Below are 17083 nucleotides of genomic sequence, written 5' to 3'. Positions count from 1 at the left end.
AAAAGACAACCCACAGAATGGGAGAAAATATTTTCAAATGAAGCGACTGACAAGGGATTAATTTCCAGAATTTATAAACATCTCCCACAACTTAACACCAAAAAAAAAAAATAATAATAACCGCATCAAAAAATGGGAAGACGATCTAAACAGACAATTCTCCAAAGAAGACATACAGATGGCCAAAAAACACATGAAAATATGTTCAACATCACTAATTATTAGAGAAATGCAAATCAAAACCACTATGAGGTGCCACCTTACACTGGCCAGAATGGCCATCATCAAAAAGTCTACAAACAATAAATGCTGGAGAGGGTATGGAAAAAAGGGAGCCCTATTATAGTCTTGGTGGGAACATAAACTGGTGCAGCCACTGTGGAACCAGTATGTAGATTTCTCAGAAAACTAAAAATAGAATTATCAGCAACTGATCCAGCAATCCCACTCCTGGGAATCTATCCAGAGAAAACCTTGACTCGAAAAGATATATGTACTCCAATGTTCATTGTAGCACTATGTACAACAGCCAAGACATGGAAACAACCTAAATGTCCATTGACAGAGGAGTAGATAAAGAAGATGTGGCACCTATACACAATGGAATATTACTCAGCCATTAAAAGGAAAGGAATAACAGCATTTGCAGCAACATGGACAGACCTAGAAATTATCATGCTAAGTGAAGTTAGTCAGTGAGGCACCAACATTATCTGTTTACACTTACATGTGGAATCTTAACAAAGGACATGATGAACTTCTTTGCAGAACAGATAATGACTCAAAGACTTTGAAAAACATAGTTTCTGAATGAGACAGGCTGGGGGATGGGGGATGTGCTGGGGTTTGGGATGGAAATGCTATAAAATTGGGTTGTGATGATAATTGTACAGCTATAAATGTGATAAAATTCACTGAGTAAAAAAAAAAAAAAAAAGAATTTCTAGTTACCCCATTCTCTTCACTTTTCCATTAGCTCTGTGATTCTTTCTTTCTCCCACTGATTTCAGATTTAAGAAATCTGAATCCATTTCAGCAGGTATATGAAAATAAACTATGAAAGAGAATAATCAGTATATATAAAGCCCATGGGTAAAAAAAATGAAACTGCCTGAGGAAACACTGAAACCTAGGGCATTAACTTGTGTATCACATGTACCTATGACTGTGGCCTTTCAACTTTTCATAACTGTGGCCCATGCATAACTCTGAGTAGATCCAGTAAAGCTTATCCACATTCATATGGCATTGAACATGTTTCCAGGGGCCAGAATTGTGAAAAAATACTATAGTAAAATCAACCTCTTTTAGGAAATAGTATCTGGCCAGATCCAAGGGAAAGACTGTTGAGTACAAGGTAGTGAATCAAAAAATATTCTTTTAATTGCAGAGCTCAGAATTGGCAATCTGAGAATGAATTTTCGCATACTGACTGCTCTACAGCATCAGACACACTGAAGTTCAGAGAATGCCTTTCTACATAAAGCAATGTAAAATTTTCTTATCTTTTCTTGAAATTTACTATATAATCCATTATAAATTCTATTTATATTCCCCAAAAATCTATAAACGCTTCAAGTGGTAAGACAAAAAGTCACCGAAAAATTAAAGCCTAACTTTCTTATTGCACTACAACATACATTTAATTATGAACAAAAAAAGTTATGATCAGTTTTAAAAAAGAAAAGACCAGAATAAATATAAAATAATGATGATCTATTCATTTTACAATGGGAAACTAATGGTGCTACACTTTCTATTTTTCTTCTGAAAAATGTCAAGTAGAAATTGCAAACTGTCCTCTGGGAAAAATCAGAGTATCTGAGCCTAAAAAAGAACCTTGTCCTCAAATGAGTTAGTACACAAGTATTCACCAGGGAACTATGTATTATTTGACAATGTGGGCTTAGGACATGAAATAGTGGAGGTTTTTTCAGCCTTCTCAGAATACGGCTCATATACATCAAAAACTGCAAGTGTGGCCAAGATTATTTTAAAAGTTTTTTTTTTTTTACTTTAAATAATAAACTCTAGTACAGTTTGAGCATTAGTCTATGGTACCCTTTCCCATCGTAAGATGTCTCAGTAAAAAAGTGAAATACATAAAAAACTGTCACCATCTTTCAGCACAAAGTACAATATTTTGCAGAGCCATTCATTTTTCAAGTTCCCATTAAATGACACTGTTTTTCCCATTCATACAAACAATTCATTAATTTCATTTTTCTGAGGTCACTTAATTCAGCAATCTTGAACAAAAAGAATTTTCTCTAATCTAATATCTTTTAGAAAGATCAATCAATATTCCACTTATCCTTCTGCAATGTAAATCAATGCTGGACACCTCAGCGAAACCCTTTCATTTACCTGAAACCTGTATATCAAGTCATGTCTTACACTCTCTCCTATAAACTAAATAACTTATAATATTCCTTATTTATCTTTGTGGTATCTACTATCTATCAGCTTGTAAATTTTTATTTTAATTTGTATTCTATTATTTTATTAGCATAGTTAACACAAGTAAAAAAAGTTCCTGAGCATGTACAGATTAAGAAGGTACCTACACATTAAAATTTTTATCTCTTTGCTATCTTTCCAAATAGCATAATATTGCTTGCTCATGTGCAGGTTAAATTCAACTATGAATCATTTTTTTAAATGCACTAGGCCTAATCAGTAAGCCTTTCTCTAAAATTAATTTCTAATTTATTTTCACCCCAGACAAATAATAACCTGTGTGTCACACTGCCTTTTACCCTTTTTGAATGAAACAACTTTCCAAACTCTTATACCAATTCTGAATTTTATTTATAAATTCTATTAATATTTAATCTCTTTTAGAAAAACAACAAATCTTATAAGCATTTTTTTGATTCTTTAATACATAGCACCAATAAAGATACTGACTAAAAAGGACCTCATAACTAGATTTTCAATGGATGCCTCCAAAATATAAGTAAGCCAGAACTGGAATTTGGACACAACTGGTTTTCCCATTTACACTGATAAAGTCAAGGCCCTTTTTTTTTTTTTCTTTTTTCTTTTTAAGGCTTAACCTGCACCCTCTGCTGGTGGCTTAAGAGGTTAAGGATTCAATTTTGTCACCACTTTGGCTCTGGATAACGTTGTAACATGAGTTCAGTCCCTGACCAGGGAACTTTTGTATGTCACAGGCATTGCCAAAAAAAAAAAAAAAAAAAAAGAATTTCAGCTACTATGCAGATCTACCAACACTGTTTTAAGAGAGAAGTCATTGAGAGTACTTACCACCCACTGTTGACCATTAACAAGCATATTTTCAGAATTCTGTAATATTCAGTAACTCTCAGCACAACATGCAAAACAGCGTGTTTTCAAATACAGAGTGACATGCAATATAAAAGCAAAAGGAACAGGTCTTCTCTTGTGGCACACTGGGCTAAGGCTCTGGCATTGTCATTGCAGTGGCTCAGGTCGCTGCTGTGGCATGGGTTCAATCCCTGGCCTGAAAACTTCCATATGCCTTGAGTGCAGCCAAAAAAAAAAAAAAAGCAAAAGGACAAGTGCAAATTTTTCTAATATTGCCTTTGAGGTGAAAAGCATTCTTATAAAAGCACAGCCTTTTTAGTAAAAAATGGGGAGTTGCTATTGTGGCTCAGTGGTAACAAACCCGACTGGTATCCAAGAGGATGTGAGTTCAATCCGTGGCTCCACTCAGTGGGTTAAGATCCAGCATTGCCGTGAGCTGCAGTGTAGGTCACAGACATCGCTCAGATCTGGCATTGCTTTAGTACAGACCAGCAGCTGTAGCTCCAATTTTGACCCCTAGCCTGGGAACTTCCATATGCTGCAGGTACAGTCCTGAAAGGCAAGAAAAAAGAAAGAGAAAAAAAAAGATAGTAGTAATGAGAGCAATTAAGAATGGTCTCAAGTTCCTATTTTAATAAACTAGAAAATGAACAAAATAAATATAAAATAACAAGAAGGAAGAACATAACAGAAATAAGAGCAAAAATCAATGAAATCAAAAAGAGGAAAAACAGAAAAATCAGTGAAACAAACAGCTGGTTCTCTGAAAAAAAAATCACTAAAATTGACAAACCTAGCAAGACTGACAAAAATAGAAGAGAGAAGATAAAGTAATTTCATAAATGAAGCACTATAGACACTGCAGTCATTAAAAAGATAGCAAGAGAATACTATGAACTTTATGTTGACATAAATTTAGAATAAATGGAACAATTCTCAAAAGCCACAAGTTCCCAAAATTCATTCAAGACAAAACAGACAACTTAAATAATCTTGAAACCACTAAAGAAACTGAAATTATAATTAAAAAGCTCTTTAAAAAGAAACCTCCATGTCCTGGCTATTGTGAATAGTGCTGCAATGAACATGTGGGTGCATGTGTCTCTTTTAAGTAGAGTTTTGTCCGGATAGATGCCCAAGAGTGGGATTGCGGGGTCACATGGAAGTTCTATGTATAGATTTCTAAGGCATCTCCAAACTGTTCTCCATAGTGGCTGTACCAGTTTACATTCCCACCAACAGTGCAGGAGGGTTCCCTTTTCTTCACAGCCCCTTTAGCACTTGTTACTTCTGGATTTATTAATGATGGCCATTCTGACTGGTGTGAGGTGATATCTCATGGTAGTTTTGATTTGCATTTCTCTTATAATCAGCGATGTTGAGCATTTTTTCATGTGTTTGTTGGCCATCTGTATATCTTCTTTGGAGAAATGTCTATTCAGGTCTTTTGCCCATTTTTCCATTGATTGATTGGCTTTTTTGCTGTTGAGTTGTATAAGTTGTTTATATATTCTAGAGATTAAGCCCTTGTCCGTTGCATCATTTGAAACTATTTTCTCCCATTCTGTAAGTTGTCTTTTTGTTTTCTTTTGGGTTTCCTTTGCTGTGCAAAAGCTTTTCAGTTTGATGAGGTCCCATGGGTTTATTTTTGCTCTAATTTCTATTGCTTTGGGAGACTGCCCTGAGAAAATATTCATGATGTTGATGTCAGAGAGTGTTTTGCCTATGTTTTCTTCTAGGAGTTTGATGGGGTCCTGTCGTATATTTAAGTCTTTCAGCCATTTGGAGTTTATTTTTGTGCATGGTGTGAGGGTGTGTTCTAGTTTCATTGCTTTGCATGCAGCTGTCCAGGTTTCCCAGCAATGCTTGCTGAATAGAATGTCTTTTCCCAATTTTATGTTCTTGCCTCCCTTGTTAAAGATTAATTGACCATAGGTGTCAGGGTTTATTTCTGGGTTCTCTATTCTGTTCCATTGGTCTGTCTGTCTGTTTTGATACCAGTACCACACTGTTTTGATGACTGTGGCTTTGTAGTATTTCTTGAAGTCTGGGAGAGTTATGCCTCCTGCTTGGTTTTTGTTTCTAGGATTGCTTTGGCGATTCTGGGTCTTTTGTTGTTCCATATAAATGTTTGGATTGTTTGTTCTAGTTCTGTGAAAAATGTCATGGGTAATTTGATAAGGATTGCATTGAATCTGTAGATTGCTTTGGGTAGTATGGCCATTTTTACAATATTGATTTTTCCAATCCAGGAACATGGAATATCTTTCTATTTCAACCCAAATGTCCATCAACAGAGGATTGGATTAGGAAGATGTGGTATATATACACAATGGAATACTACTCAGCCATAAAAAAGAATGACATAATGCCATTTGCAGCAACGTGGATGGAACTAGAGAATCTCATACTGAGTGAAATGAGCCAGAAAGACAAAGACAAATACCATGTGATATCACTTATAACTGGAATCTAATATCCAGCACAAATGAACATCTCCTCAGAAAAGAAAATCATGGACTTGGAGAAAAGACTTGTGGCTGCCTGATGGGAGGGGGAGGGAGTGGGAGAGATCGGGAGCTTCGGCTTATCAGACACAATTTAGAATAGATTTATAAGGAGATCCTGCTAAATAGCATTGAGAACTTTGTCTAGATACTCATGTTGCAACAGAACAAAGGGTGGGGAAAAAATGTAATTGTAATGTAGACATGTAAGGATAACTTGATTCCCTTGCAGTACAGTGGGAAAATAAAAATAAATAAATTAATTAATTAATTAAAAAAAAAAAGAAACCTCCGGGCCCAGACAATTTCATAGGAGAATTCTATTAAATACTTAAAGAAGAACTAACACCAACTTATACAATTTCTTCTGGAAAACAGAAAAGGAGAGAATACTTCCTAACTCACTTTATAAGGCTAGCATTACCATGATACTAAAAACAGACTAAGACAATTTTTAAGAAGCGAGAAAACTATAAAAATTCCAAACAAAATACTAGAAAAGCAAGCCTGGCAATGTATAAAAACAATTATTAGGAGTTCCCATAGTGGCTCAGTGGTTAACAAATCCGACTAGGAACCATGAGGTTGCAGGTTCGATCCCTGGCCTTCCTCAGTGGGTTAAGGATCTGGCATTGACGTGAGCTATGGTGTAGGTCACAGACGCGGCTCAGATCCCAAGTTGCTGTGGCTGTGGCGTAGGCCAGTGGCTAAGGCTCCGATTCGACGCCTAGCCTGGGAACCTCCATATGCCACAGGAGCGGCCCAAGAAATGGCAAAAAGCCAAAAAAAAAAAAAAAAACTATTATTACAAGTGAGATTTATTACAGGTATGTAAGGCATGTTCAACAGTAAAATAATCAATTAATATAATCTACCAAATCAGCAGCTAAAGAAGAAGCTCATATGATGATGTTAACTGAGGCAGGCAATCATAACAAAATCTCAGAGTAGAGAACTTCCTCACCTTTATAAAGAGTATCTACAAAAAAAATCTACAGCTAACATCATACTTGATGATAGACTGAAAGCTTTCTACTTAAAATCAGGAACATAGTAAAAATATCCTGTCTCAACACTCCTATTCACATAGCACTGGAAGTCCTAGCCAGGACCATAAAGCAAGAAAAAGAAATAAAAAGTATACACACTGAAAAGAAAGTAAAAAAACTGTCCCTATTGCAAATGACATGATTGTCATTGTCCCAAAGAATCAACAATAAAGCTTCTAGAACTAATAAGCAAGGCTGTAGGAATCAAACACATAAATTTGAATCACATTTCAACAGCAAACATGAAACACCAAACATGAAAACCAAAATTTAAAACACAATACCATTTATAACTGCGCCAAAGAAATTAAATACTGAAATATAAATGTGAGAAAACGTGTACAGGATTTGCATCCTGAAAATTACAAAATGCTGATGGAAGAAATCAAGGAACTAAATAAAAGGAGAGTCATGCCATATTTACAGATTGGAAGATTCAACATAGTAAAGATGTTTACTTTTCCCGAAATTGACCTTGTTTTAATGTAATATCTACTAAAATACCAGCAGAGTTTTTAAAAAGACATTGACAATCTTATTCTAAGATTATCATGGAAAGGCATAGGACTAGAAGAGTTAAAGAGATTTTTGAAAAAGAATAAAGTGTAAGGAATCACTCTACTCAATATTAGGGTTTACTATATAGCTATAGTAATCAAGACAACTGGCATAAGGATAGATCAATGGATTAGAAGAGAACTGAGAAAGAGATAGCCAACTGATTTCTGACAAAAGTATAAAAAATATTTTGGAGTTCCCTTCGTGGCTCAGTGGTTAACCAATCTGACTAGGAACCATGCATGAGGTTGCGGGTTCAATCCCTGGCCTCGCTCAGTGTAGGTCACAGACATGGCTTGGATCTGGTGTTGCTGTGGCTCTGGTGTAGGCCAGCAGCAACAGCTCTGATTAGACCCCTAGCCTGGGAGCCTCCATATGCCACGAATGTGGCCCTAGAAAAGACAAAAAAAAAAAAAAAGTATAAAAAATATTTCAACAAATGGTCCTGGAGCTTATTTGCAGAACAGAAAACAGACTCACAGACTTTGGGCCAGGGATTGAAATCCTACCATAGCAATGACCTGAGCCATAGCAGTGACAATGCTGGATCCTTAACCCACTGAGCCACCAGGGAACTCCAAGGTTGGTGAATTCTATCAACGTCAATTTCCTGGTTGTGATACTGCACTATAGTTAATGAAAATGGTACTATGGGTGAAAACTGGATTAAGAGGACATGGACTGTCTCTCTGTATTATTTCTTACTACTGCAGATGAATCTACAATTACTTTAAAGTGTTTTGTTTTTTTTAATGTACCACCTTGCTACTCTATTTTTGTTTCTGTTTGTCCTGGATTAGAATAAAATAAATGTCCATGAGTCTGGTATATATAAAAATAAATAGTGAAATAAATAAGTAAATAAATAGAACAGAAGGGACAGCTCACCTTGAAAAAAGAATTCCAATTAATAAATGCAAATCAGATAGGGGAAACATAAAGTTCCATTTGAACATCACAGTAATAGTTGTTACAGGCAAGTGTCCCTTCTACAGATGCTTACGGCAGTGGGTAAAGTTTCATTAAAAAAAAAAAAACTGTATTTGAATAGTCCCCATGAACCTCTTCTAAGATATTCACTAGTTAACTTTTCAAGGATGAAACCAAGTACATTCTACATTAACCAAGTCACCAAAGTTAAATCACACACCCCATAATACAACAGATCATAATGCAATAAAATCATGAGAAAACATGAAAGAAATACTACAAAACAACTGACCAGCATTCTTCAAAAGTGTCAAAGGCACGGAAGGCCAGGAAAGACTAAGGAAAAGCCACAAATCGAAGAAGGCTAAGGAAATATGAAAACTGAAAACAAAATGTGATACCCCCAATAGAAAAAAAAATTAGTGGGAAAACTGATGAAATATGAATAAACTGTAACTTATTAATTCTACTGTATCAGAGTTAATTTTTGATAATTTAACTATGATGATTCAGGATGTTATATTTAGAGAAACCTGGGTAAAAAGCATAAGGGCCCTCCATACTATTAATTTTTAAGAGTTTTACTGAGATATAATTTACATACAATAAGTTTCACTCATTTAGAGTGTAATAGTCAATGGCTTTTAGTATATTTGCAGAGTTTGGCAACCATCACCATAATGTAATTTTAGAACATTTTCATCCTCCCAAAAGGAAACCTTGTAGTCATTAGCAGTCACTCTCAATTCCCCACTCACCCAATAATGCGCTATTTTTTCCTATTGTTCTGTAACTCTAAAATTATTTCAAAATACAAAAAAGTAATGATTATATTACACTGAATGAAAAAATATGTATAGAAAAAATTATGATACTATATAATGGCACATAGTCAAGAAGCAAAATGTTCATATGTTCTGAAGTTCTTGAATTATCTAGAAAAGCTAAAATTACCAATTAATATTAATATTAATATTAATATTAGACTATTAGACTGTGATTAGTCAAGAATTCATGTTATAAATATCCAGGGTGACCAGAGGTTTATTTAAAAACAAAAATTAAATCTATACTGGAATAAAACTAATAACCATAGGATCAAATACTTAAGGCAAAAATCTACGAAACTAAGAAAATGCACAAGTCTTCAATCACACTGTGACCTCATTTTATTTTGGTAACCACATTAAAGGCCCTATCTTTAGGAGTTCCTGTTGTGGCTCGGCAGATTAAGAATCTGACTAGTATCCATGAGGATGCAGGTTCAACCCCTGGCCTCACTCAGTGGGTTAAAGGATCTGGCCGCGAGCTGCTGTGTATGTGTAGGTTGAAGACTAGGTTTGGATCTGGTGTTGCTGCGGCTCTGGCTGTGTTAGGCAACTGCAGCTCTAATTCCACCCCCGTCCTGGGAACTTCTATATGCCGCAAGTGCGGCCCTAAAAAGACAAATCTAGTCATACTCTGTGGAACTGGGATTAGCATTTCAACATATGAATTTGGGGAGGAGGGTCACAATCCAGCCTATAACAAGCACACAATGTAAAAAGGTGTAATTGTTGAGAAAAACAAAATAAAGATTGGGGAATGCAGCTGTACAGAGGTAGAGTATTTATGTACCACCGAAAATAAGTTGGTATGAATTCAAATTATATTGTTATAAATTTAGGAAGTTGACTGTAATTCCCAAGTAGCCACTAAGAAAAAAACTAAAATTTTTACAAAAAAAAGAAACAAGGAATTAGTCAAAATCACACAAACACACACCACACACACACACACACACACACGTCAAACAGAAGAGATAGTATTGTTGAAGTAACTAAGGAATAAGAAGTGTCTTTTTCTATCTACATATTTTATATAAAATCTTGGTTTTTATATACAAGCATACTTTGTGTTATTACACTTCACTATGCTTTGCAGATAGTGCATTTTTTACAGATTTGAGGGTCTATGGTCATTTTTCCATTTATTTGCTCACTTTGTGTCTGTCATATTTTGATAATTCTTGAAATACTTCAAGCTTTTCTATTATTATTAAATTTTTTATGGTGATGACCACAACAAACAGTGGAGGCAGGCACTGGCAACTTAAATCCAAACTATATAAAGGACTCTAACTCTTCAGTATCAAGAAAGAAGGGGGTGAGTGAAAAGAAAAAAACAGGCAAGAGGTCTGAACAGACATTGGACAAAAGAATGGTCAATGATCACATTAATTGTTTGGAAAAAAACAAATTCACTGCACTAGAAGATATCACTATATTCATGAGAATGGCCAAAATTTAAAAAAAAAAAAAACAATACTAAAAGTTAGTGAATATGCAGGATGATGGAATTCTCATAAGTTGCTAGTGGGAATATGAAACAGCACAGACCCTTTGGGAAAGACTTTGGTGATTTTTTATAAAGTTTAATATACGCTTAACTTACTTTTTTATTTATTTTTTATTTTTATTTATTTATTTATTTATTTTTTTGTCTTTTTGCCTCTTCTAGGGCTGCACCTGGCGGCATATGGTGGTTCCCAGGCTAGGAGTCTAATCAGAGCTGTAGCCACCGGCCTTCGCCACAGCCATAGCAACGCGGGACCCGAGCTGCATCTGTGACCCATACCACAGCTCACAGGGATGCCAGATCCTTAACCCACTGAGCAAGGCCAGAGATCGAGCCCGCAACCTCATGGTTCCTAGTCGGATTCGTTAGCCACTGAGCCACGATGGGAACTTCCTATACACTTAACTTACAATTGAGTAATTCCACTCCTAATTATTTACAGAAGAAAAATACAAAGTAGCATATCAACATAAAGATTTGTACATGAATATTAGAGAAGTATCATAAAAGGCAAAAACTGGAACAACCCAAGTGTCCATTAATAAATGAACAAACAAATTAAGGTACAAGCATACACTGCAATGCTACTCAACAATAAAAAATGACTTACTCCTGCACATAACGAGTTTGAAAAAAGCCTCAAAAACATTATGCTCTGAAATAAACCAGATACAAAAGGACAAATATTATATAATTCCACTTATATGACATATTTAGAGTAGTTCAAATTGATGAGACACACAGAATAGTGGTTACCAGGAACTGGGCAGTGGGGAGAGTGAGAAGTTATTGTTTAATGGCTTTACCTACCGTACTATTTCATCAATTTTTAGGTATAGCCTTCCCCTAAGCTTAAATTTTTATAATTTATATCAGTATATTCCTTTATAGACATCTTTATTATTTTAAGGCCCCAAAACTTGACATGTATATTAACAAAAAATTATACCCACAAAGAAAATACACTTCATATACATTATTAACAAACTGGAATAGTACATCCAAACTATGAACTCTCGTTCTCAAAATTCAAAATCCCTTATTTGGAAATATCAGAAGTTAGCAAAATGACAATAAATATTCTCATAAAAGATGACAATAAATGAATGTTTTTTTCTGTTCAGATGCCAAAGCAAAACTAAAGGCAATTTCTACACCTCTGATTACAACAATATTAACTACATCAGTAGCAGAGCAAAGTTTCAAAATGTTTCCTCTTGATAGATGACTGCTGCAGATATTCCCACCAAAACAATACGGGAAATTAAATGAACCAGAAAATGTAAATTGGAGGGTGGTCTGTTCTGGTGTTTATTTCTTTTCTGTTTACTTTTTTTTCTACTTTTCTTTAGGGCACCACGGAATATTTTTTTAAAAAAATCTTTGTTCCCATGAAATCAATGATACAATGACATCATATCTACAATTTTCTATTTTCAAAAAAACCATTCTCCCTCAATATGGTATGCATTTAACATAAGACTTTGTCTCACCTGGCCAGTTCTTTAATTAAGTTTGCAATGCGCCTTTTGTCCTCAAGACATAAATCCTTCAGTGATGCACTCTTTATTCCTCCCCTGCAGAAATTCTAAAACAAACAAAAAAAATCCTTCTCATTAACTTTTACAAAAAGCAATGTTTAAGACTTCGAGAAATTTCTTAAAATAAGCACAGGAAATGAAAATTTGGGGGTCTCTTTTATCTGGTAGAACACTATTTACCTGTTTCATTTAAACCTACTGTGAACTCAAAACAGGCTGGCTACCAGGGGACATCATGAAATTTACACAGAAAAGAACACAAGAAGAACTCCAAGAAGAAATGTGCCTGCTTAAATATTAGGGAATATTAAGGAAACAACTTTCCTTTAGTGAATGTCACAGAAACAAACACCTAGTGGAAGATACTGAGCACCTAACACCCCAAGCTGCTTAAAGGTATATACCAGGGTTGGCAGCAGAAGCACCAGTTTCTAAGCTTTCCAAATATCAATACACCAAAGGATCATTCCAATGGGTATTAGACCAAAGAGTAACAATAATAATAGCTAACAACATATCTAGCGTTATCAGTAACATTCTAAGAATGTCACACTTATTAATCCATTTCATTTTCACAACAAAGCTATCAGGTAGGTATTATTCCTCTTTTACAGTGAAGGTACACATCTTACCCGGGACTATAGCAGTTAAGTAGCAGAATCAAGACTCAAGCATTGGTTTCAGAGTCTAGGTTCTTACCCATAGTACTATCCTCTCTCTTGTGCCATAAAAAGTTCTCCAAGTACTTAAACATCATTAAGAAAGGTCTTTAAAGCCATGAAAACCAGAGGTTCACAAGGGAACTGGAGGTAATATGTAAAAGGAAGGAGTACGTTAAAAAAAAGAATCCTTGGCATTTGTGTAACCACAAAGTAAGTTACTTCAATTACTTCAGGTAGCCAGGAATAATCCAAGATCTCTAAAATGAATTCTAGAATCACTGATAGCCAAAGATTGGCCGGGGAGTTCCTGTCGTGGCTCAGCGATAACAAACCTGACTAGTATCCATGAGGATGCAGGTTTGATCCCTGGCCTTGCTCAGTGGGTTAAGGATCCAGCGTTGCTGTAAGCGGTGGTGTAGGTTGCAGACATGGCTCGGATCCCCCATGGCTGTGACTGTGGCTGGCAGCTACAGCTCTGATTCAACCCCTAGTTTGGGAACATCCATATGCTGTGAGTATGGGCCAAAAAAAAGACAAAAAGACAAAGAAAACAAACCAAACAGATCTGGTTTTAGATTTTTGATATGGTCAATTTAAGATACCAGGATGACATTCATTTGGAAATATTTAGGCAGGAAGTTGAAAGTGTGCATCTGGCTCTCAAATCAGAGAAAAGATTTAAAATTCAGCCATCTGTCTCTGTTGATGATGTTTATATTTTTATTATTTTCTTCATACCTTTCTATGCTTTAAATTTTTCCTTAAAGTTAAGAAAAATATTAGTTTTTAAAAATCATGTGCTAATCCAAGAAAATAAACTAAAAATGGTATTTGAAAAACTAAGAGGAGTATCAGAAGCATACAATATCATGGGAAAAAAAGTTTCAAGAACAATGTGGGGTTAATAGTGCTAATGATCAGGAGTTCCCACTGTGGCGCAGTGGATTAAGGATCCAGTGTTGTCTCAGGCAGCATGGATTCAATCCCAGGCTGGGCACAATGGGTTAAGGATCCAGTGTTGCTATAGATGAGGCTCAGATTCAATCCCTGGCCCTGGAACTTCCATATGCCACAGGTTCAGCCAAAAACAAAACAAACAAACAAACAAAAAACAGCACTAATGATCAAAAAATGTTAAAAGAAGACTATAAAAAGAAGTCACTGCATTTAGCAGTGGGAAAAGTCAGGCTGGTTCCCCATCATCAGAGATCCAAGTTCCAGCTCCAAGCTGCTCTCCTCTGAACTTTCAGATTTTAAAAATTCCAACTTATTCTGTTTTCCCAGCCCTAGAGATAGTGGTTACTTATGGTGAGAATGCGGAGAATTTGGAATCTTCACATATTGCTAATGGAACATAAAATGGTACAGCCACTTTGGCAGTTCATCAAAAGGTTAAACACAGAATTACTACATGACCCAGCAATTCTACTTCTAGGTATACATGAAAGAAAACTGAAAACATACATCCACACAAAAACTTGTATGTGAATGTTCATAGCAGTCTTATTCATAATATCCAAAAAGCATAACAACCCAAATGTCCTTCAACCAGTAGTTATACAAAATACACGTATTCACCCATAAAAAGGAATGAAGTATTGATACATGATACAACACAGATGAACTTTGAAATCACTATGCAAGAAGCCAGTCACATAAGGCCACATATTACATGATACCATTTATATGAAATGTCCAGAATAGACTAATACATAGAGAATAAAAACAGATTAGTTGTTGCTAAGAGCTGAGATGAATGGGGAATAGTTTTTTTTTTATTATTATAAAACACAAAAACCATTATATGAAAAAATACTTTCAATTTTTTTATAAGAATTTGCAAATTCAACTATTCCCATCCTAGTATGAAGTGGATACACTGGGGATGTAAGTAACACAAGCAGGTTTTTTGAGGCCTGCTTATTAAATCTTACAGACAACTAAATGCAACATGTAACACAGCTGACCCTTGAACAATATGAGTTTGAAAAAGTGCAGGTCCACTGATAAGCAGATTTAAAAATATATATATATTGGAAAACTTTTTGGAGATTTAAAACAATCTGAAAAAGCTCACAGACAAAGCACACAGTCTAGAAATATAAAAAAAAAATTAAGAAAAAGTTAGCTGTGTCATGAATGAGTAAAATATATACAGATATATACTTAAAACATTCAGAATATGTGTTAATAGACTACTAATTTTGTTTGCTTTTTTTTTTGTGTGTGTGTGTATTTTGTTTGTCTTTTTGCCTTTTCTAGGGCCACTTTCCACGGCAATATGGAGGTTCCCAGGCTAGGGGTCGAATCGGAGCGATAGACGCCTACACCAGAGCCACAGCAACGTGGGATCTGAGCCCTGTCTGTGACCTACACCACAGCTCACAGCAAAGCCAGATCCTTAACCCACTGAGCAAGGCCAGGGATCGAACTCGGAACCTCATGATTCCTAGTCGGATTCCTTAGCTACTGCACCACGACGGGAACTCCAACAGACTACTAATGTTATCGGCAAGGCTTTTATTCAACAGTAAGCTATTAGTAAAGTTTTAGGGGAGCCAACATTTATACACAGATATTCAACTGCACAGGGGTCAATGCCCCTAACATCTGTATTGTGCAAGGGTCAACTTTAATTAGTAACAAACTAGATATTGGAAATGTCCTCAAGAACATAAATTAGGGATTGAAAAATATTTTTCATAAAGGGTTCAATAGTAAATGATTTCGACTTTGTAAGCATATGTCTTTATAGTACCTCTGCCATCGTAATACAAAAGCAGCAATAAGAAAATATTAAAAGAATAAGCAGGGCTGTGTTTCAATAACACTTTCCTCACAGAACAGGCAGAAACAGATTTGGCCTACACATCATATGTTGCCAAACCCTGACTTAAACTTTGGTTGGGGGAAACAAAATATAACAAAAAGTAAAGTAAAATAACCAATCAGGGCACATACCAAAGAAATGTATAGATACTATTACAGAGGCAAAGAAATACAAGGGAGAAATCAATGACTGAGCTATAAAAATAATTATGACATTATTTGCCAAGTGAAGGAAATAATAATAATGATAATGATAATGCAGGCTAATTTTAATAAAGCATTTTTTGGTCATGTCTGAGTAATGCTGAAGTTCCCAGGCCAGGAATCAAACCTGTGCCACAGCAGCAGCCCAGGCTGCTACAGTGACAATGCCACATCCTTAACCCACTGAGCCACATGGGCACTCCAATAAAACATTTTTCTTATATACAAAGGTTTATATATCATCAACTAACAAATTCGCATGAACAAAAATAATTTAAAAAACACCTAATAGGGAATTACCACTGTGGCTTAGCAAAAACTGAACCCAACTAGTACTCATGAGGACACAGGTTTGATCCCTGCCTTGCTCAGCAGGTTGAGGATCTAGCATTGCCATGAGCTGTTGTGTAGGTCGCAGACATGGCTTGGATCCCATGTTGCTGTGGCTGTGGCACAGGCAGCAGCTGCAGCTCCGATTCCACCCCTAGCCTGGGAACTTCCATATGCTATACCTGCAGCTCTATAAAGCAAAAAAGCAAAAAAGCAAAAAAAAAAAAAAAAACCTAAGTTAAAAAAATTGTCAATTTGATTTACTAACTCTACACAGATCAGGATATAAGTCTTTTGAGACATACTAAGACAATAAATGTTTCTTAACTAAGGCTTAAAGCAAGCCTAGACATTTTGGAATGAAAGCTTTGAGTAATATACATACTAATAAGCAAAGCATCCTAACATCCTCTCTATCTTTTAAAAATGCTTATAGATCATCTAATGTTCTTTCAAGGGCTCTTCTACTTATAGATCAGTCAGCCCAGAAAAATTACTTATGGGTCAGCATTTATAAAGAGTGGCGAATAATGAGGAAAAAAAAATAATACTGACCTGTTCATCTACTGAATCTCCTGCACCTTTTAAAGACTCCATGGAGACTGAAGCAGCAGTCACCCTGGAAGTCTTAAGTTTAACGTCAGCTTTAGGATTCACCATCTTGTGTCTTGATCTGATATTTCCTTCTGCAGAAATTCCTAAGGATTTCCAGCAAACAAGATTTCAAAATTTTATTTTTTCACTCTTTAAGCCTGCCCCCCCCACCTCTTCCTTGGTATTCTCTACTTTATAGGAACTGATGGGAAAACTCTTACTTTATAAACTTCACCTTAAAGCTCTCTTAA

General features: G+C 35.6%; 1 protein-coding gene across 18 annotated transcripts in view; it reads right to left on the bottom strand.

Annotated features, from left to right (window-relative positions):
* Positions 1-17083, bottom strand: part of KIAA1328 — a 365741-nt gene that overhangs the window by 341510 nt on the left and 7148 nt on the right. For all 18 annotated transcript variants that reach the window (XM_021096288.2, XM_084964498.1, XM_084964500.1 and 15 more), the window contains 2 exons: positions 16794-16936; positions 12166-12260 (listed from right to left, as the gene is read on the bottom strand). In XM_021096288.2, the coding sequence (XP_020951947.2) occupies positions 12166-12260; positions 16794-16936 (238 nt within the window). The remainder of the gene's footprint in view (positions 1-12165; positions 12261-16793; positions 16937-17083) is intronic.

Source organism: Sus scrofa, chromosome 6, assembly GCF_054392235.1.
Source record: "Sus scrofa isolate SSC_HxYL_T2T_F1_AM1 chromosome 6, Sscrofa_HxYL_maternal_Yorkshire_Landrace_v2.0, whole genome shotgun sequence".
NCBI lineage: Eukaryota > Metazoa > Chordata > Mammalia > Artiodactyla > Suidae > Sus > Sus scrofa.
Note: the sequence above shows the minus strand (reverse complement) of the source record. Positions and strands in the feature narration are given on the sequence as shown.